General features: G+C 42.4%; 1 protein-coding gene across 1 annotated transcript; it reads left to right on the top strand.

Moving 5' to 3' along the window:
• Nucleotides 1–2040: 2040 nt before the first annotated feature.
• morc3a (MORC family CW-type zinc finger 3a) lies at nucleotides 2041–18864 on the top strand. The gene is made up of 19 exons (XM_072396929.1): nucleotides 2041–2101; nucleotides 3719–3791; nucleotides 4673–4805; nucleotides 5033–5256; nucleotides 5462–5618; nucleotides 11939–12062; nucleotides 12341–12469; nucleotides 12571–12690; nucleotides 12770–12867; nucleotides 12963–13070; nucleotides 13143–13271; nucleotides 13490–13561; nucleotides 13678–13720; nucleotides 13865–13948; nucleotides 15011–15110; nucleotides 15199–15271; nucleotides 15359–16415; nucleotides 16866–17044; nucleotides 17172–18864. The coding sequence occupies exons 1-19, from the start codon at nucleotides 2063–2065 to the stop codon at nucleotides 17302–17304; spliced, it is 3075 nt and encodes a 1024-aa protein (XP_072253030.1). The 5' UTR covers nucleotides 2041–2062; the 3' UTR covers nucleotides 17305–18864.
• Nucleotides 18865–20844: the final 1980 nt, after the last annotated feature.

Here is a 20844-nt window from a genome sequence, read left to right as displayed (position 1 = left end):
TTTGCCCTGTACTTTGGAAGTTTACTTTTTTTAACTTTTCTTTACATTATTTGTTATGCCCAGCAAAAGTAGTATTTTTTTTCCATTTAGAAAATAGAGCATTCATTATCTAAAGTAATTTCATTAGGTTTTCCAACAGGGTTGGCAAATAAAGGTAATTGTAAATGTGTTGCAGGGCATGGTTTGGAGTATAGAATGTTTGGACCCAGATCACCCCGTACATAATGCCACACACACTACCCCATTTAGAGTTAGTTTTCTAGAGGTAAAAAAAGTATATTTTGGAGTATTATCCTCCTGAAAAATCAAATGAATGTTCCACTAAGCCAAACCAAACAGGAAGGTGTGTAACTGCTATTTACCCGGGGTTGAAAGTAAGCTGGTACGGTCCGGTACAGCGTACCACTAAAAGATTCAGTGGCGGCACGCAGTACCAGGAAGATGGGAAAGCGGCTGGCTGCTATAAAGCCCTCATTCAGAACCAATCACGGTTCCGCTAGCAATATGCAGTATTGAAAACTACTTTGTCTGTTTAAGAATTCCTTTTAGCTCATTCCAAATCGTTTCTCAACTGTCCGTGCTACATTTTAAATGTAGGCCATGCTGGACGGAGCCCTGGCCGGCCATCTGCCTCTCTATCTCGAGGCTCTTGACCTGCTTCTCTTCCCCCTCCCCTCGGTCTCCTCTGCGCATAGCCTTTGAAACGTTTACCACACGTTTAATGTCTTTACGTTCGTTGCAAAATATCCCAATTGAAATCAGCAGGAGAGTACGCAGTTGTGTTTTGTGTTAATTTGTTCAATTTTAACGATGCATAACAGCTCGGAAAAGAGACTGTTTATGAGTTTACGACCGGAGATTGCACTCAGCAGTACGTGAAAGCGCATGCGCGTCTACTTCCGAAACACAGCGGTTGCTATAGGGATCGGTGCGTTTGAGTTAATGTAATAGTATCGGCAAGAAGTTAAAACTACTTTCACTCCTATATTTACCCTTTGTGTTTAATAAGAAACAACCACTGAAACCAAATAACTCTGATATGGGAACTTCAAATTAAAGTAAAGATTACCACTTCAGATCATTCGGTTTCATGGTCTAAGCAGCTCTGTTCTTCTTACCGTGTCTGTATGGTTTCAGTATCGTGTCTGTCTGGTTTCTGTGTTGGAAGCCAATCATTAAGGGGTAGACACCATTAACATAATATGGTTGACACAGTCTTCTTACATCAGCAGATGTTGAGATTCGTCAGCGACTTAAACTGTTGCAGTGTGGGTCCTTATGTGAAGCATCATGAATTATCTACTGTTACCTTAGATGAGTGTTTCATCGTCATTCAGCTGCACTAAAAATAACTCAAAGCTAGGTCAGTTTGATGAGTACTAACTATGCCTAATTGCACAACAACATCATTGTATCAGAAAGGCAAGATAAGCCATATTTTTCCACGTGATAACAAAACCTCCTCAGGTGATAATGTAATGAAGTTTAGATATTTCCAACAGTTCGAAGCTATTATTAGGGGACAGGGTGGTTACTTTCAGGAATCTGAAACTTGGAAGTGCTTCTTTGTTTGTTTTTTTATACTTTTATCTATTTATTTTTGCTGGTGTCATCACACCAATTTACAGAAATTAAGCGCATATGGGAGCTACTTCTTTTTAAAAATTCAACAGTTTACTTTCTTCTGTGACTAGGAAATATAGCTTGCATCAAATAAACGGGGGGAGGGGAATCCTTTAAAGAAACTAACATTTTTGATAATTACCATATCTCCGGGTGCATTTAATTGACGAGCTATTTATTATAGATACCACGCTTTTATTCCGGAATAAAGTCAAACCGGAAGTAATCGTAGAGTTTTAACAAGCAAGCAACCAAAGTCTGAAGTTTGTTGAAGAAACTCAATTATGTAGCAATTATGTAACCTATGAATCTAAGCTCACGCTTGAATCGCCATAAAATAACTTGTTTATAAGTTCTCCGTTTCTCTACCTCACATCTTTGACCCCCCCTGGGTGGATGTAGCCAAACTCCGCCTACCATCATCCGCTTTTACGGAAAGATGGCGGCCCAAACAGACCGCGGTGTACCACTGAGCACGGTGAGCGGACTTTATTAACTTAATATATGGCATTTTACCTGCTGTGGCTGGGGGCTAAATGTATAAACAGTGAAAGGGATGTTGGAAAATTGTGTTTGTGTTACTACCAGGCTTAAATAAATCCATATTATACCTCACGCTGTGTCCGGTGCAGTGTTGAGAGTATACACAGACAATATTTTGCTTATTTGGCGTTTGGTTATCACTTAGCATTTGGGAAGTTAGCTAACGGACAGAGATAAGTAGGGAGAATGTATTTCTGTCAATAACGACCGCTTGAATATCCGGACAGGTCTGGGCGTTCAGTTTCGTTTTCGTCCTCTAGTCTAGGACAACCCCACCGTCTAAAGAACTTGGTCGGGCCGAGGTATATATAATACCAGTATATAACAATAACAGTATATACTATTACTGCAAATTTACAATCAAGAGCTTGTGAACAATCTTCAATGTGGCCTGTGTTAAGGTTACAATAGATACAAGAGGACTCAATTACACTATTACATCAATGTTAATTCGTAGTCTTTATAAATCGACTTTCTTATACTTCTTGGCATCTTGCTGTCCATATACACACAGGTGCATGTCAGGTGGTATTTGTTCATACCTGCTGCGTTGTTTTTATAAGGTTCTTAGTCTATGGTGACTTCAGAAATAAGTTTAAAAGTTTGAATTTGTTTAAATAAAATGTAACTGCAAACTTGCAAACTCCCACAGAACTTGCACAAAACAGATGGCCATTTAAGGTGCAAACTTCTGCGTTTTGATGTAAGGAATCAATCCAAAAACATGCTGAAACACACGCATGATATTTTATTATGGGTGCCAAGGCAGAAGGCATCAAGGCACTCATATTACTATTGTGCATACTATACTATAATATATCATTGCTTTCATCAAACACACTGTCCCTGTGACATATTTGGACATAATTGGACATAAAAACATTAATGGGGGAACAGAATATTTCACTGACTTTTTCATTCTGAAATATTTGGAATTTTGGCCCATTGGAAATGCATTAAAATGCATATAATGGGCCAGTGGCTAACCAGTGTACATTTGCCCTCTCACAGTCAAAGTGTAGTTGTGTGATGGTTGGAATTATTTAGGCTCTGTCATTTTTCATTCCATTTCATGAAACGGAGATATAATATTTCCATCCCAGTTTCATTATTTCCCCTCCTAAAATGCACTGAAGAGAAGTGTGTTTTCGTAACTTGAGTATATTTTTAAAAAATTATATGTAAATATACTCCAATTCCATATTTTGTAAACTTGCATCATTATTGGCTTCTTATCCTTGACCACTGCTGTTTCGTATCTTATTTTATTTCATTCATTGTTTGCACCTTTTTTTTCTTTTTTTTTTGCCACAGTTGAATGGCACCAGCAGTTGATCTCAAAGTACCTGCCCTCTAAAAGTTCACCGTCTACATTTCAATAACCTTCTTTTAACATCAACACTGTAGATTTAGTTCCAAAGTCAGGTGACGCCACTCAGAATAAAGGTTTATTGTATAACATTTTTGGAGCGAAGTCCCGTTGAACAGAAAATAAACCCGCACTGATATCAAATGTAACAGCTGTGTTCATTTCAATGTTTTTCACGTGTAGCTTTCGCCTAAGTTTCTTCACTCCAACTCCACCAGCCACACCTGGCCCTTCAGCGCTATAGCCGAGCTCATAGGTGAGTCACTTTCTGTTCTTTATGTTGTCACATACCATAGAGCTTTTTCTTAAAATTAACTTCATACCTCTGTTGTCCTCAGTTTACCTGCATGACCGCTTCTAGGATGCCATGTTACTTATTTAATTCATTTACTTTTCAGGGATGAATTTAGTAAAACTAAAGTTCAGATTCTTTTTTTTCTTTCTTCTGATCCCGTGGACGTCATAAAATCAAACCTTTTTCCGCTTCTCGGGAACCGGCAGCAAGGTCGCTTGAACAATATTAACCTGCTGCAAAAATCCAAAGATTTAGGTCCCTGTGGTCAGTCTAAACGCACCCATACTATTCAAACCCCAAAACACACTTCTGATTAAACGGCATTAACGTAGAAGCCGTGCTCACAGCATTTTTTTCTGAGATAGGTGCTATCTCGGGAACCTGTGGTTTCATCAATGACTCGACTTTATTTTGTGTTCCGCCTCACAGAATCCGTAACTAAAGGAACCGTGTGCCACTGATGAAGCTTGAGTGTCTTATTTGCATGAAGATTGAAGTGGTTTTGTTTGATATTTAACTCGGGACACTAATCTCAGTTGAGATCTGTCCATTTTGAATTTAAAAGCAGCCAAATTTTAAAATTCATTTCAGAATGTTTTCGTTTCACAAATCTTCAGTCGTTTGCCTCATCGGTCACGTATGCCTTTTAAAAGGCGATGAGTGGCAAATTGATTTGTGACATTTTGTGAATTCAGTCTTCTGGACAAACCCGTCCCTTTAGCAAACACTGACCTATTCTTTACATGTAATTCCTTAACCGCTTGCTCCTTTCATTTGACTCTGGGAGAATACATCCGAAAAATGAGCCTTATTGTTTTTTTAACCTCTGATTCTTTTGATAGACAATGCCTATGATCCGGATGTCAGCGCCAAACAGTTCTGGATCGATAAGACGGTGATAAAAGAAGAACTGTGCCTCACCTTCATGGATAATGGCAACGGACTGGACCATGACGCAATGCATAAGATGCTCAGGTACTGATTCCACTAAGTTAGGAGGCAGTAAGCGTCATCTTTGAGCTTTTTTAAAAAATTTTTTCAAAAGTGAAATTGTATATTCCTTCTATTTAAGTATAATTAGTTATTTTGATATTTAGCGGTTATAATCTGCGATCGTAGTGAAAGGCATTACCTCTGAGAATGTTTTGTGAAGAATGGATTCATTCTACTTACCTGATAATCTTTATATTTCCCCCCTTCAGCTTTGGTTACAGTGACAAAATGGCGGTAAATGGGAAGGAACCCATTGGAATCTACGGCAACGGCTTCAAGTCTGGATCCATGCGTCTGGGCAAAGACGCCATTGTCTTTTCAAAGTCTAAGAGCACACTGTGTGTTGGGATGCTCTCTCAGACCTACCTGGAGAGGATTGATGCCAAGCAAATAATTGTACCAATTGTCAGCTTCGAGAGAGAATCACACAAGTATATCCTTTATCCGATGCATTAATCGCATATGCATTCATTAGCTCAGTCTATCGAGTCGCCTGCTCAGTTGGGAACAGCCGGAGCAACAGCTTTGAACCCTCGAAGCTTGGCAATAAGCTGAATCGTACAGATTGTCTTTGACTCGTATGACTTGTTTTAAAGAGGCATATTTACTCCTGGTGTTGACTTTAACTGCAGCTTCACTCAATGTAAAAGAGCAACACAAAGCCAGCCTGCGGGACATTCTGCGCTTCTCCCTTTTCAAGACAAAGGAGGAACTGCTCACTGAGATCGATATTATCAGCTCATCGGGGTCCACAAAAAAAACGGGCACGCGGATCATCATCTGGAACCTTCGCAGGTTCGTCCGACTATTTACACATCAGCCTGTTTTATCTGGTTGCTACATGCATGCTTAAAGGTTGTCAGTAGCCTCTGTAAGGCCGTTCTTCTGTTACGCTCGTACACAGCAAGTTGCCACATCAGTTAGTTAGAATGCCAGGTGCCACGGTGACAGCTCGATGTGTTTAAGCACACACCAGGCAGTCCTGTTTTTGCACCTCCAGAAATGAAAACAGCTTTTGTCTCATTTGACCATAAGATTTTTCCTCTACAGCAGAAACACATTTATGTGCCATTAGACAGATATTGCAAGAACACCACACTGCAACCAAATCTGTGTCGGTTATTATGCTATTGAAGGAATCGGGGACAAGCACCTTTTTTTTTCATATATAAATGTTTTGAATCACTTACTTTTATTTCCATTATATTTATTTCTATACATGTTTAACATACGATTAGTCAATGTCCTTCTTTATAAAATTCAAACATTTATTTTGTAGCACCCCCTTTAGCTTCGATTGCTACGGACTTACTCCAGAGCTGTGTTAACTTTCTTTGGAATTAGAAGAGCCAGACCGCTGCATAAAGCCTTCGCCAGCATGTCAGGTCTTGTCTCTCTGGTGGTTAATCCGCCTGTGAAAAAGATTTCTCGTGCTCTCTGAACCACTGGTTCACTATTTTAGCCCAATTAACCCTGGCTGTTCCATCTTGGCACATGCTCGTGCCATCGAAGAAGGTAAAAAAAATTTATCCATTCATGGAAAAACCTGGCTGTTAGTCAGTCAGTGGGTTTACATGATGAGATTAACTCGATTATAGCTATAGTTGGGTTATGCTCCTTATCTGAGCAAGGGTAATTAGCATTTGTTATATGGCGGTGAATGAATCGAATCACTGGCACAAAGCATGCAATACCACAGTAGTTAAGTGGCGCTGTACCCATTTGAACTATCGCTAATAGAGCCACTTCCGGTTGACGTCTTCACCACAACAACAACAAAACTAAGGCATTCGAGAAAGATGGCGAACAAAGAGCCAGATGAAGCTACATCCCTCTACATTTGTGATGAGCTGGTTATGGCACAAACGCGATGCACAACGGCGCATTCTCCATCGCGGTGTTTGTTTCTTTCTCACGGTGGCGACAACAACAGTAAGATCGTCTCCTTCGACTTCCGGGTGACGATCGCGGGAAAAAATCTCGAGCATGCGCAGAACGCTCGATCCTATCCACTGTAGTGTTGGGAAGTTCGACTCTTTTGACAGTAAATTGAACGAGTCATTTCGTTCATTTTTCCAGCAGGTGGCGCTGTAGCCCTACTGTGGGCGTTGCACAAAATGGCCACGGTTCTAAACACTTAACACCGAAGGCAACATCGTTTGCTTCAGCTGAGCTGACAAAATTCAATACACAAAATGCCACAAACAATTCAAACCATGTGAAAACCTGGGAAAGCAAATGCACAGTAAGGTGACTTGTGTCTGTATCCTCCCTGCCATTGTTGTTTAAAGCACGACAGTGACTCGGTAGCTGTCACGTGACAAATTAACAAACGAGAACGATCCGTTCAGCCCTGTCACGTGACAGCTGGTAGAGGACAAGTGAATGTAAAACTCACATTGATTTTCACAATTAGTAACACAATTAAGTGAGGGAAAAAAAGTAACAATAAGTTCCTTAAAATGTTACATGGTGCATTTATTGTGTCCTATTATTATTATCATCATCATTATATTATTATTGTCTTTATTATTATTATCATTACTATACTCTATTTTATGGTAGAGTATAACACAAGTATTTATTCACATTATTACATTATCATTTATCTATTTACACACTTCACGCATTATATACACAACAACACTATACATATCTACAAAAACCGAAGACCACTAATTAATTATGATTTTATGACAAATGAATGAACATCACAAATCAGACATCATTCATTTCCTCCTTCGTTTCTCAGTCCACAGTAGAACTGTGCGGGACTGTTTTCTTTACCCCGCTCCCCCTGAATTTCTGACCATTACCACCCGCAACGTGTGTGTTACACTCCCGCTCGCAGCCACAAAACTTTGAGAATTTATGCCCGCACAATAATAGAAATGCATTGATTTTGTGTCTTCTCCCGTCCCGCAGGAGAAAACACGTAATTTTATAGGCTATTAATAAAGAGATTCACGGACAATTGAAAAAGTTCTCCAAATGTCAGACTTGCCTTGCTTTGTCTTTGTGCTGTAAAGACCTTCTTTGAGCTTCCTTTCCACATCATTTATTGACATCCTGTCGCTAGGCTACATCCCGATCTGTCAGTGTTTTTAGCCACCAGCTCCCAATGCAGCCTATAGTCCACAGCCCCGTAGCTGAGCTGCAGTCACATGACAAATGAACAAAACAGCGATCCGTATGAATGATCCGGTTTGTGAACCAACTGTTGTGCCTACTGCTCTTCAGCCTGTCACGTGACAAATGAACGAAGACCCAAGGAGTTGAGTGGTGAACGAATCAATACTGTTTCCTGTGCAAGGACCCGTCACAGGAGGAGTTGAGTGGTGAACGAATCAATACTGTTTCCTGTGCGAGGACCCGTCACAGGAGGAGTTGAGTGGTGAACGAATCAATACTGTCTCCTGTGCGAGGACCCGTCACAGGAGGAGTTGAGTCATGAACGAATCAATACTGTCTCCTGTGCGAGGACCCGTCACCGGAGGAGTTGAGTGGTGAACGAATCAATACTGTTTCCTGTGCGAGGACCCGTCACCGGAGGAGTTGAGTGGTGAACGAATCAATACTGTTTCCTGTGCAAGGACCCGTCACCGGAGGAGTTGAGTGGTGAACGAATCAATACTGTTTCCTGTGCGAGGACCCGTCACCGGAGGAGTTGAGTGGTGAACGAATCAATACTGTTTCCTGTGCGAGGACCCGTCACCGGAGGAGTTGAGTCGTGAACGAATCAATACTGTTTCCTGTGCGAGGACCCGTCACCGGAGGAGTTGAGTGGTGAACGAATCAATACTGTTTCCTGTGCAAGGACCCGTCACCGGAGGAGTTGAGTGGTGAACGAATCAATACTGTTTCCTGTGCGAGGACCCGTCACCGGAGGAGTTGAGTGGTGAACGAATCAATACTGTTTCCTGTGCGAGGACCCGTCACCGGAGGAGTTGAGTCGTGAACGAATCAATACTGTTTCCTGTGCAAGGACCCGTCACCGGAGGAGTTGAGTCATGAACGAATCAATACTGTTTCCTGTGCGAGGACCCGTCACCGGAGGAGTTGAGTGGTGAACGAATCAATACTGTTTCCTGTGCGAGGAGCCGTCACCGGAGGAGTTGAGTGGTGAACGAATCAATACTGTTTCCTGTGCGAGGACCCGTCACCGGAGGAGTTGAGTCATGAACGAATCAATACTGTTTCCTGTGCGAGGACCCGTCACAGGAGGAGTTGAGTCATGAACGAATCAATACTGTTTCCTGTGCAAGGACCCGTCACCGGAGGAGTTGAGTCATGAACGAATCAATACTGTTTCCTGTGCGAGGACCCGTCACCGGAGGAGTTGAGTGGTGAACGAATCAATACTGTTTCCTGTGCGAGGAGCCGTCACCGGAGGAGTTGAGTGGTGAACGAATCAATACTGTTTCCTGTGCGAGGACCCGTCACCGGAGGAGTTGAGTCATGAACGAATCAATACTGTTTCCTGTGCGAGGACCCGTCACAGGAGGAGTTGAGTCATGAACGAATCAATACTGTTTCCTGTGCAAGGACCCGTCACTGGAGGAGTTGAGTCATGAACGAATCAATACTGTTTCCTGTGCGAGGACCCGTCACCGGAGGAGTTGAGTGGTGAACGAATCAATACTGTTTCCTGTGCGAGGACCCGTCACCGGAGGAGTTGAGTCATGAACGAATCAATACTGTTTCCTGTGCGAGGACCCGTCACAGGAGGAGTTGAGTCATGAACGAATCAATACTGTTTCCTGTGCAAGGACCCGTCACCGGAGGAGTTGAGTCGTGAACGAATCAATACTGTTTCCTGTGCGAGGACCCGTCACCGGAGGAGTTGAGTGGTGAACGAATCAATACTGTTTCCTGTGCGAGGACCCGTCACCGGAGGAGTTGAGTGGTGAACGAATCAATACTGTTTCCTGTGCGAGGACCCGTCACAGGAGGAGTTGAGTCATGAACGAATCAATACTGTTTCCTGTGCAAGGACCCGTCACCGGAGGAGTTGAGTCATGAACGAATCAATACTGTTTCCTGTGCGAGGACCCGTCACCGGAGGAGTTGAGTGGTGAACGAATCAATACTGTTTCCTGTGCGAGGACCCATCACAGGAGGAGTTGAGTCGTGAATGAATCAATACTGTTTCCTGTGCGAGGAGCCGTCACCGGAGGAGTTGAGTCGTGAATGAATCAATACTGTTTCCTGTGCAAGGACCCGTCACCGGAGGAGTTGAGTCGTGAACGAATCAATACTGTTTCCTGTGCGAGGAGCCGTAACCCGAGGAGTTGAGTGGTGAACGAATCAATACTGTTTCCTGTGCGAGGACCCGTCACCGGAGGAGTTGAGTCGTGAATGAATCAAAACTGTTTCCTGTGCGAGGACCCGTCACAGGAGGAGTTGAGTGGTGAATGAATCAATACTGTTTCCTGTGCGAGGAGCCGTAACCCGAGGAGTTGAGTCGTGAATGAATCAATACTGTTTCCTGTGCGAGGACCCGTCACCGGAGGAGTTGAGTCGTGAATGAATCAATACTGTTTCCTGTGCGAGGACCCGTCACAGGAGGAGTTGAGTGGTGAATGAATCAATACTGTTTCCTGTGCAAGGACCCGTCACCGGAGGAGTTGAGTCGTGAACGAATCAATACTGTTTCCTGTCCTGCTGACTGAGCTGATTGAGCTGCCGCCTGCCATGTGGCGAGAGAGGGTACTGCATGAAAATGAATTAATCATTTCTGTTTCCTGTCGTGCTGACTGAGTTTATGCAGCAGCCGCCAAAGGGTACTGCATGAAAATGAACGAATCACTCACTGAGACGACTCGTTACTCCTGAGTCATATAAAAGATTAGTTAATATCGAACGAGTCGTTCGCGAACGACACATCACTAATCCACTGTCCTCTCCAGGCACGTTCAGTGGGTAATTGGATCGAGTTATCCCGGGGTCTGAATTCGATCGCAAGTAACCCGATCCGATTCGATTTCTTGTCGGATTAAGCTTGTTACATGAGCTGAATAACTCTAATTTAGCCATTAATCCGATCCGATTGCCCGCATGTAACCGCACTGATATTCAGGTTGTCGCCGACCTCTGCAACCCACACAGAACTGCCCCCATGCTATGTTGTGTTGGATTTTGGTGGTTTTTCAGCCTTCAGTGCCACAAGGTCTGATCAGACCAAGAGGCTTGTTACATTTGAAAGCCCCTTCTTTGTACACGTTTGCATACAGACGCACAGGATACCCCCAGACATTAACATGTAAATTGAGCAATGACACCTACGCTGGCTTGAAGACAAACCCCTGCAGCTTGCTGGCAACATCCAGCTGTGAGCGCTATCCGAGAGCGCCCAGGTAGCCTTTTTGAAGTCAAAACATTTTTTTCTTTTCTTAACATCAGAATAAACATTTTATTCTATTCATTGGTAGTATTCGCTCTATTCTTATGTTGGGAGCCCAAGAACAAGCCAGAGAAATCTTGAGTTCACAGCCTGAGTATTTATAGTTAATTTTTATCTTTTTCACATTTATTTTACAGTTGTTGGACTTACACACGACCGAGTATAATTGGCCAATTATTAGTGACATAATGGGCTGACCATAGTTCCCGTCATGTTCTTGGGATGTGATAAACAACGTGTGTGTGTTGTTTTTAGGCGTGTATCTAATGTAACAGCCCTATCTCACAGGCTAGAGAAGCTTCATCTGTCCCAGTTATTTAGTCCAGTTCTAACCAGTTGTGCTATTTTAAAATCTTTGACCATTCAGGGACATACATTGTGTAGTATGAGCAGAGTGGATAAGTGCAAAATAGGAACATTGGATATTTAGAACAATACAGAATATGAAAACATGATGCCGTAGACTTACTTTGTGCATTTAAGTTATACACAACCAAGTTTTCACCAGGTCGGCGCATAAGTGATCAGATCTGATGAGCTCATCAGAAGACAGCCACAGGTTTATGTCATACATGTAAAAAAAACAACATTTATATCACATTTCTGGTTGTCTAATGGTGAGGCCACACACTGCAGACTGTATTAGCTGTCTTTTGAATAAAAGTAAACCACCTCAATTCTTTTTTTGTTTGTTTGTTTTTTGTTTTCTTAGGACATCTGCAGGAACAACAGAGTTTGATTTTGACACAGACCGCTACGATATCCGAATTCGCTCTGAGACTCTTGATCCTCTTCAGGTATCGTCTTCCACCCCTGAGAGTCTTAACTCACTCCGGGTAAGGATCAGTAACGTGCAAGTTGTTATTTCTCCACGCAGGTTCTCTGGAATGTGTTTTTATTTGGGAATATTCCTGCTTTCTAAGCATTTGATCTTGTGAGTCTGAAGACGGTTACATGATAGAAAAATGGTTTCATCGTAGTTTTTAGAGTTTTTTTTTTTTTTTCTCCGTTTGTGTGCTTCAGAGTTCTATCTGATGTGATGCTTTCAGTCTCTTAAACCTTGAGTCCTTGAGCTGCATGAATGAACTCATAGCTGCGTTTTTCATGGTTGCAGGTATATTGTAGTATTCTGTACCTGAAGCCTCGGATGCAGGTCATAGTGCGAGGTCAAAAGGTGAAATCTCAGCTCATTGCTAAGAGCCTGGCTGACATCATAAAGGACAACTACAAGCCCACTTTCCTGGTATCCTTTCTTCTCACGTTCTTGATTTCTCTGTTTTTTGCACCTTTTCCATTTCCATTCCTGGTGTGCAATCTTGAGGTTTCCTTAATTGTCATTTTTAGAACAAATCCATTCCTATTACCTTTGGGTATAACACCAAAAGTAAAGACCAGTATGGTATTATGATGTATCACAAGAACCGTCTCATCAAAGCGTATGAACGCGTCGGCTGCCAGTTAAGGGTGAGTTTCCTCTGTTTAGGTGAGTTTGTTTAGGACATTTTGTAAATGTCGTCATCTGGTGAAACTTTGCGCTCAACAGGCCAACAACGAAGGTGTTGGAGTCATCGGGGTCATAGAGTGTAACTTTCTGGATCCCACCCACAACAAACAGAACTTTATGGAGACGGATAAGTACAGGTAATCGCATTGAAAGTGCGTTCAGTTGGGATCACGAAGGATTAAGGATTGTTTGGTTCATCTTTCTGGATTCCTGAAAGTCTTTCTTCTAACAGAAAAACCATGAACAATTTGGGAATAAAGCTGAAGGAGTACTGGAAAGAAATTCGCCACAGGAAGACCAAAGAGGACCCAACCAACACCATACCAGTGGAAGACATCGTGTGAGTATAGTGTGCAGTGACTGGCAACATGTGTTCTCTAAGTATGTTTGTTTAACCAAGTTTACTCCGCAGGAAGCGACCGGATCAGAACTGGGTGCAGTGCGATGACTGCTTGTCCTGGCGCAAACTCCCAGATGGAATTGACATCAACAAGCTGCCGGATAAATGGTTCTGCCGTATGAACCCAGATCCTCAGTACAGGTAACCAAACCAGTGCAGGAAGGATTGAAATAAACAAATGTGAATGAAAAAGAGATGTTGATAACTCGCGACCATTGGCAAAACCTTCGTTTGAAACACTCCACATAGCAGATATCTTCTCTTTTTTTTTTTCATTTAAAAATGTCTTAAGTACATTGACCCTTTGAGAATAAAATGTATTAAATTCCTGTTCTGATGGGTCTGATTTACCCTTCCAGGAGCTGCCAGGTACAGGAGGAGCGCGAGGACTCTGATGATGAACAGTCATACCAAAAGACTTATAAACAACAGTAGGTTGCAGATGTCTCATTAAGATCTGGCAGTCAAGCTTAACGTGTCACTTAAACATACTTGAGGTGCAGAGCTGCAGGTGTGAGCTTTACCTCAGTGCTTTATTTGTTTACAGAGAGAGAGAGGACAGAAGGAAAGAAGAGCAGAAAATCCAGCAGGTAGGAATACATCGTGTTCAGATCGTCTTACATTTTCATCCTTAAGGTACCTGCAACACCTTAGTGTAATTCTGTAAACGTTAACATATCAATAACAGTGCTTTTTGCTCTTTTTTTTTTTTCTTGGTCAACAATGAACGTCAGGAACAGCGTTTATCTGCTCTGGCCAGACGAGATGAGATTCTCAGGCGGAGGGAGGAAAGCCTGACGCGGCAGCTGCATGAAACGGTACATCCTTTTAAGACTAAACCACGATCTGCTGATTTTTGCATTAAATCAATGCACAGCCAACACTTGAGCTTTTTCAAGTGACCTCAGCCACTTACGTATTTAAGAATGGATAATAACAGAAGGTACATCTCTGTGTGCATGCATAGTCAGAGCTATAGATTGTTGGACGGCTGCTTTTAACTAAATTAGTGACTCAGAAAAAAGTGTACGGTAGATCACATTCAAACCAGATATTACAGTTAAGGAAAGGCTGGTATAAGACAAGATCATTCCACGTGAAAAACCAGCATTTAAAACTCCAAAACATTTCTTAATTTGGTGTAATGTGCTGACTTTTTGCAGCTCTTGTCAAAAGCCTGGCAGTTGGGTTTTTTAGCTGCTGCCTGCTTTGTGTCTTCAACCGCTTAGATGGTGTGTCCACAGCCACTGCGAAGCTATGTGACTACAGGAGGCCATTGCATTTTCATTATTTAAAAAAAAAAGGGGGGGGGGGGGGGGGGATTGATATTGCATTCTGGTCTCTCATTTACACATTTAAATAAAGGTGTGTTGATTTGCAACTTAGAAATCGTCCAGTCACCGATGTTGTGGTCTGCATCACAGAGATCCGTTGTTACATTTCTGGAAAGCGCCGTGGTGACCCCACCCTGCATGTACAGTGTTTTCTTTGTTCTTCGCTTGTTTTGCTTTGTGCACACAGAGCCTGCGTGTCTCTAACTGGCAACCATCCCCGTGTTTTGTTTTTTTTTAAACGTATCCACTGCATTCATAGGTGCACGTTTTTTTGTTTTAGTTTTTTTGCACCAAGCAGCAAAATTTCTGTATTTCAAAATGAATCGATTGTTTTGCCTTATTGTAGTTGCAGTGTACGGTGCTGAAATGATACATTGTGCAACACTGACATAGATTCATGACTGAATTCTAAATGAAACCAGTGGAAGCTGGCAGTAAAGGCTTTAATTTTATGGAAGGATAGTCTTCTCATCATTTAAAGAATCTCTTTTAAACTGGATGTTGTTTAGGAATATTAGTAATATGCTGTTTCTGTTCTCTGTCCAGACCCCTTCAACTCCTACCACCCCAAGGAGTAGGTCCATGCGTGGGGGTGCTGCTAGGGCTGAATCCTCCCTGCTGGGGTCCTCCGCCCTGTCACAAGCCGGTAAGAGGAGGTGTTCTTTGTGCTTTAGAAAAAGAAAAGCTCCAAAGATTTGAATATTTTTTGCTCTTGTTTTTTTTTTTTTCCATAGCCTGCAGCCCCTCCAGTGACAGTGGTCTCCTAGTTATTAGTAACGTGCGCTCATTGTCAGCGGACGTACAGAGGTAGGATATCGTGCTTTTTTGATCTTAAGTAGATTAGTTTTTCTCAAGTTAAGAAACAACACTGACTCGGTTGTTTGCGCACTGCAGGGGGAAAAGAGCACTGTACGTTCCTCCACACAGTACACCAAAAAAACCCCGAGTAAATGGTGTGCGAGAGGGGTCCTCTGACACACCCTCAGTAGCAAATATGGATTCCACATTCGGGCCTGTTGATGTCTTGGTTTGTACTAATGACGACAGCGATACTGATGACGACCTTCTCATCTTGGAGACCGCTAGTACCCCCAAGCCAAAACAGCCGGCCTTCAATCCTAATAATGTGAAGGCAGAGAAAGATGAAAGTGAAATTCATGCCACCATGCTGCTCGAGTGTAGCGACGACGCTGCTATGGACGTCGCCTCGGAGACGACCGCTGAGGTGTCCGCACCTGTTGCAGCCAGCCACCCCGCAGACACGGTCACCACCACTACCCAGACAAATGTATCCATCGTGAAGCAAGAAGGGGACCAAAATAAAAGTCAAGGGAAGCAGAGTGCAGCATCTAGGAATGGTGTTGCAGAGCAGAACTCAGACATGGACACCCGCAGCCTCAAGCAAGAGGACGGTGGAGAATTTCACAGAGAGGATCGAGGGGAGCAGGCCGCACAGAATGGAGTGACAGATATGGAGAGGGATGAAGTCGCTGGACCCTCTTATGCATATCCCTCTTCAAATCAGTACCCCAGTATCATTGAGGTGCAGAAACAGCAGGACCAGCTCATGGAGCTCATGCAGGATACTGCTCATGAGAGAGACTGTTTTAAAGATCAGGTCCAAAAACTCACCTCCCAGCTGCAGGACATGCAGAACAGGCTGACGCAGCTATCTCAGCTGAATGTAAAGAAGGAGGGGTCACACCAAGCCTGCCAGACAGAAGGAACGGTGCAGGAGAAGGACTACAAGAGCCTGTTTGAGAAGGCCAAACAGAAAGTCAACGATTTGATAAAGGATAAAGAGACTCTAATAGCAGCTGCTGAGACCAAGGCCAGTGTGAGTAATGCCGCAGATGAGGAAAGGGATATTGATGAGATTTCTTTGCAAGTTGGCTGTGTGGTCCAAGAACTGGACGAAAGAACCAAGGAGAGGGATGAACTGCGCTCAAAGGTCGGTGTCCATGCTTTGATCTGAGCCCAGTATGCTTACAAGTCTGTTTTAACTTAATACTCAGGTGCCAATTCGAACGTTGAAAGTGTCTCTTTCCAGTCCAGACTGGTTATGAGTAACCAAATCAGTTGCTATCGGAGTGATGAGAAAAGCCTGTGCAGGGCTTCGGTCAAATCTTCAGAGCTAAACTAAATGCTTCAAAGCTTTGCCTGTTGCTGTGTCTGTCAAAATCAGTATAAAAGGGACTTGTTTCAAAAGGGACTCTGTTATAAATATGTCACACAAACATCCAAAGTAATGAGAAAAAGTCAAAGTTATACATCATGTTCTGAATAACATACTTGGGGTATGAATAACATACATAGTTTTGATTTAGTTTTTTTTTTTATCGATTTCTATTCGCTTCTCATCCCTCTTCTGTTCATAACCTATCTGTGGGTTCATCATCAGCTGGACGCTCTGGAGGAGGAAAAGTCAAGCCTGGCTGCCCAGTGTGAAGAGCTCAGGCTGAGCTTGCAGCAGCAAATGGAAAAAGTACAGTCTCCACACAGAACCATCAATTTCTCTTCTCAGTCACATCCAGAGGGGGCAGGAATGTCGGCGCACTCGAGCTCAGACACATTCAGAAGGTTGGACCGCTGGGAAATAATTCTCTTTTTTTAGTGTTTGGTGTCACTCTTGCAGAGAATTTGAAAGATAAATCTGAATTTCCCCAATTTTTTATTTTTTTCCTCCTCCTTTGTTTCCCTCTTCTAGTTTGATCGAGCTCCGGCACAACGTTGGGCGCCTCCTCATCCCCTACTGGCCGGCACTGGAGCTGGATCAAGTGAATTATGAGTCCGATGTCATTGACGGGATCCTGGAGCAAGTTCTGTCGAGCATGAATTAGAAATGAACTGATAAAAAGACAAAGTCCTGGACTTCCGTGCTGCTCCTGGGCTGTAAAGCAGCACATGTGCAGTAATTACATCCACTCTGCGGACTCGAGTCCCTCAGGGCTCCAGACTGAGACCACGTATTTTGAAACCGTGCAACTAACCTTTTAAGCCAGGCAACTTAGAAATATACCCCCCCCCCCTTTTTTTGTCTTTTTTAAAATTATTTATTTTCTTTAAATTATCCACTGAAACAGCAGGACGAATGAGATGTGCGTGTTTCGACGACGAGGAACGTCCCGTTGAAAAGTGCGCCGACCTTTCCCTCTCGCACAGTTAATAAGGCAAAGATACTGAAAGGAAGGTAACTCTGTGTATTTCATGCTGTGTTCTCTGTAAATAAGGAATCTGCTAATCGGCCTGCTCAAGGAGATGAAATGAGTCATTTAGTACGTCAAACTGCAGTGTGATGGGAGATCTGCCACCCATTCCACTGCAGTTCATTGTCAATGTCACTGATGAATGAATCAATTTGAATCGACGTGTAATAAAGTGCTTTTATATACATTTTTTACTTTTAACTACACTTCTGAGCAGTGTTTTGCAATGATTTGACAATTTGATGAAATAACAAACTGCAGTTATTGTTTTTTTTTTTCTTAATTTCTATCTCTGTAAGGTTTAGAGTGTCTTTAGATTGTGCATCTGTGCCGAGTTTTCATAAATGCGGTCAAAAAGGGAGGGACGGATGAAAATGTTTATTTCAGTGGCGCTTCGGATTTTTGTTTTTATGAGTTCGGAGCATCGGTGCTACAAGTGTACAAAGTTAGTCTGGAGCCCCGTCTTCACTCTTCCACAATAATCCAGATCTCTGAAGTCGGATCCATGTTTTATAATGATCAGGTCCAGGTGACTCATGTAGATGTTTATCAGGGAATCCCGTTTAGAAGCTACTGAAGTAATGAAACTGTATTTATTTTAAGGTGGTCAGTCATTTATATATTTTCTGTTCATTTACAGTCCTTTCAACTCTCTGTCGTAGGTCTTCGCAATTTCAAAAATGTGTGCCTGGGACCCAGGCTGATGTACGATGTGTCAGATGATTGCGATTAAGAAGCGAACACTGATGTACAAGTATTCAAAACAAAGCCGATGTCATCCCATCTTGAAATTGCGCGACTCGTCTGGAGTCGACGCTTCAGTTGGGATTCATGCTGCCGGATCGTCTTCTCTGATCCACCTGGCTGCACCGGACTGAGGTTCGGGTAACGGGGGGGTTCAGGTGGATCTGTGAAGACTCTTGCTTTGCATTTTTCCTTTAAAAATCAGAAGCAAGTATCATCAATCAATCAATGAATTCAGCACACGTAAGTTTATACCATCAACCTTACTATTTGTGTATAAGTTCTGATGGTAATCAGATTTGCTGGTATTGAATCATGTTTGTTTGTTTGCATCTAATACTATGTTAACATGTGCATACTCTTAAATATATTTTTATACCTGAAACTTGCGTTTGGTGGTTATCATTCATATTACAGAAGATTCCTGACAGGGGAACGTCTCGTCTTTAAGGTGTCAGCTTTGCTATACAGCGGATGATATTTCCACATTAATTAAGCACTCATTCGCGCTGTGTTTTGAGCTGCATATTAAAATCTTAAGCTGAAAGCAGCTTTTATTATTTATTAATAAAACATTGCCCTTTAGAGGAATGAAATGTTTAATTGACTTGGTTTTCTGCCATGTAGAAACTTGTTAATATAAGTTAGCATCAACTGTACAAGCAACAATGGAGAGTAATTTTGTCATTAACTTCATTACTTCATCATAGTTATGAGGTGTGAATGATTACATTTATTCTCTAGTTATCTGTTGCAACTGCAGTTGTTGTACATTTATTCTGCCTCTTGTTTATAGAAGATCACTTTTAAGGAATAAAAATGACACAAATGCAGACTGGTGAATTACTCTGTATTATAACCCTGTATAATTTAGTTTCTTTTCAGATGCAAAAAATGTTGGGTCAAAACGTATTTACTCCTTTAGTGTCTGCATTTAGTTTTCTGTGTATGAAAAGAGGATAATAATATAATAAGTGTGTGTAAATAGCTCAAATTATCCAAAATTAACTCTCATACTACATAATTTTTTTTTTTTAAATTTGTAAAACTTTCACAAAGTGGGTGTTCCCCTCTTAAACTTGGGTTACCCATAAATTACATTATATGTACACTATATTACCAAAAGTATTTGCCTCTACACGCATATGAACTTAAGTGACATCCCATTCTTTATTCATAGGGTTTAATATGACGTTGACCCACCCTTTGTAGCCATAAAAGCTCTTCTGGGCAAGCTTTCCACAAGGTTTAGGAGTGTGTTTATGGGGATTTTTGACCATCTTCCAGAAGCGCATTGGTGAGGTCAGACACTGATGTTGGATGAGAAGGCCTGGCTCGCAGTCTCCGCTCTAATTCATCCCAAAGGTGTTCTAGCAGGTTGAGGTCAGGACTCTGTGCAGGCCAGTCAAGTTCTTCCACACCAAACTCACTCATCCATGTCTCTATGGACCTTGCTTTGTGCACTGGTGTGGAGTCGTGTTGGAACAGGAAGGGGTCATCCCCAAACTGTTTTCACACTGTTGGGAACATGAAATTGTCCAAAAGCTCTTGGTATGCTGAAGCATTCAGAGTTCCTTTCACTGGAATTAAGGGACCAAGCCTTAGCTCCTGAAAAAAAAAAAACACACTATAATACCCCCTCCACCAAACTTTACACTTGCCACAATGCCAGATGGAGAAGCGTGATTCGTCACTCCAGAGAACGCGTCTCCACTGCTCCAGAGTCCAGTGGCGGTGTGCTTTAAGCATAGTTTATACTTCTCCGTCATTTCGACGGCGTAGCTACGGCGTCGACGTGGACCCCTGCGCCGTAGCCTGACGTGCACCTCCAAAAAATTGTAACTACACATCACATTGACCACAAGGGCTGTGATTGGTCTAGCAAGGATTCGGCTATAACCCCTGAAACCACACAGCCACACACCCCTAGCGGCATGGTGTTCCCTCTACGCAGAACTTCGAATGCTCAATGATGACGTTACGGAGAAGCATAAACTAAGAATTACACCACTGCATCCGGAGCTTTGCATTGCAGTTGGTGATGTATGGCTTTGATGCAGCTGCTCGGTCATGGAAACCTATTCCATGAAGCTCTCTATGCACTACTCTTGAGCTAATCAGAAAATCACATGAAGTTTGGTAGCGATTGACTCTGTAGAGAGTTGGCGACCTGTGCGTAGTAGCGTTGTTACGATATGTGCTGAGGCTTTGAAGCGTGTGTCGAGACATTGACTTTTATGTTTGTTTCCTTCTCCAATTATTTGTCCTATATGTTTGTTTCCTTCTCCAATTATTTGTCCTATATGTTTGTTTCCTTCTCCAATTATTTGTCCTTTATGTTTGTTTCCTTCTCCATTTATTTGTCCTTTTTCTTTCAAAGGCTACTGCAAGGAGGATTAACAAATTTACTTCCACAGCAGAAGGAAGTGT

The sequence above is a fragment of the Leuresthes tenuis genome, unplaced genomic scaffold (genome assembly GCF_036924035.1).
Source record: "Leuresthes tenuis unplaced genomic scaffold, fLeuTen1.0.hap1 SCAF_12, whole genome shotgun sequence".
Taxonomy (NCBI): Eukaryota; Metazoa; Chordata; class Actinopteri; order Atheriniformes; family Atherinopsidae; genus Leuresthes; species Leuresthes tenuis.
Note: the sequence above shows the minus strand (reverse complement) of the source record. Positions and strands in the feature narration are given on the sequence as shown.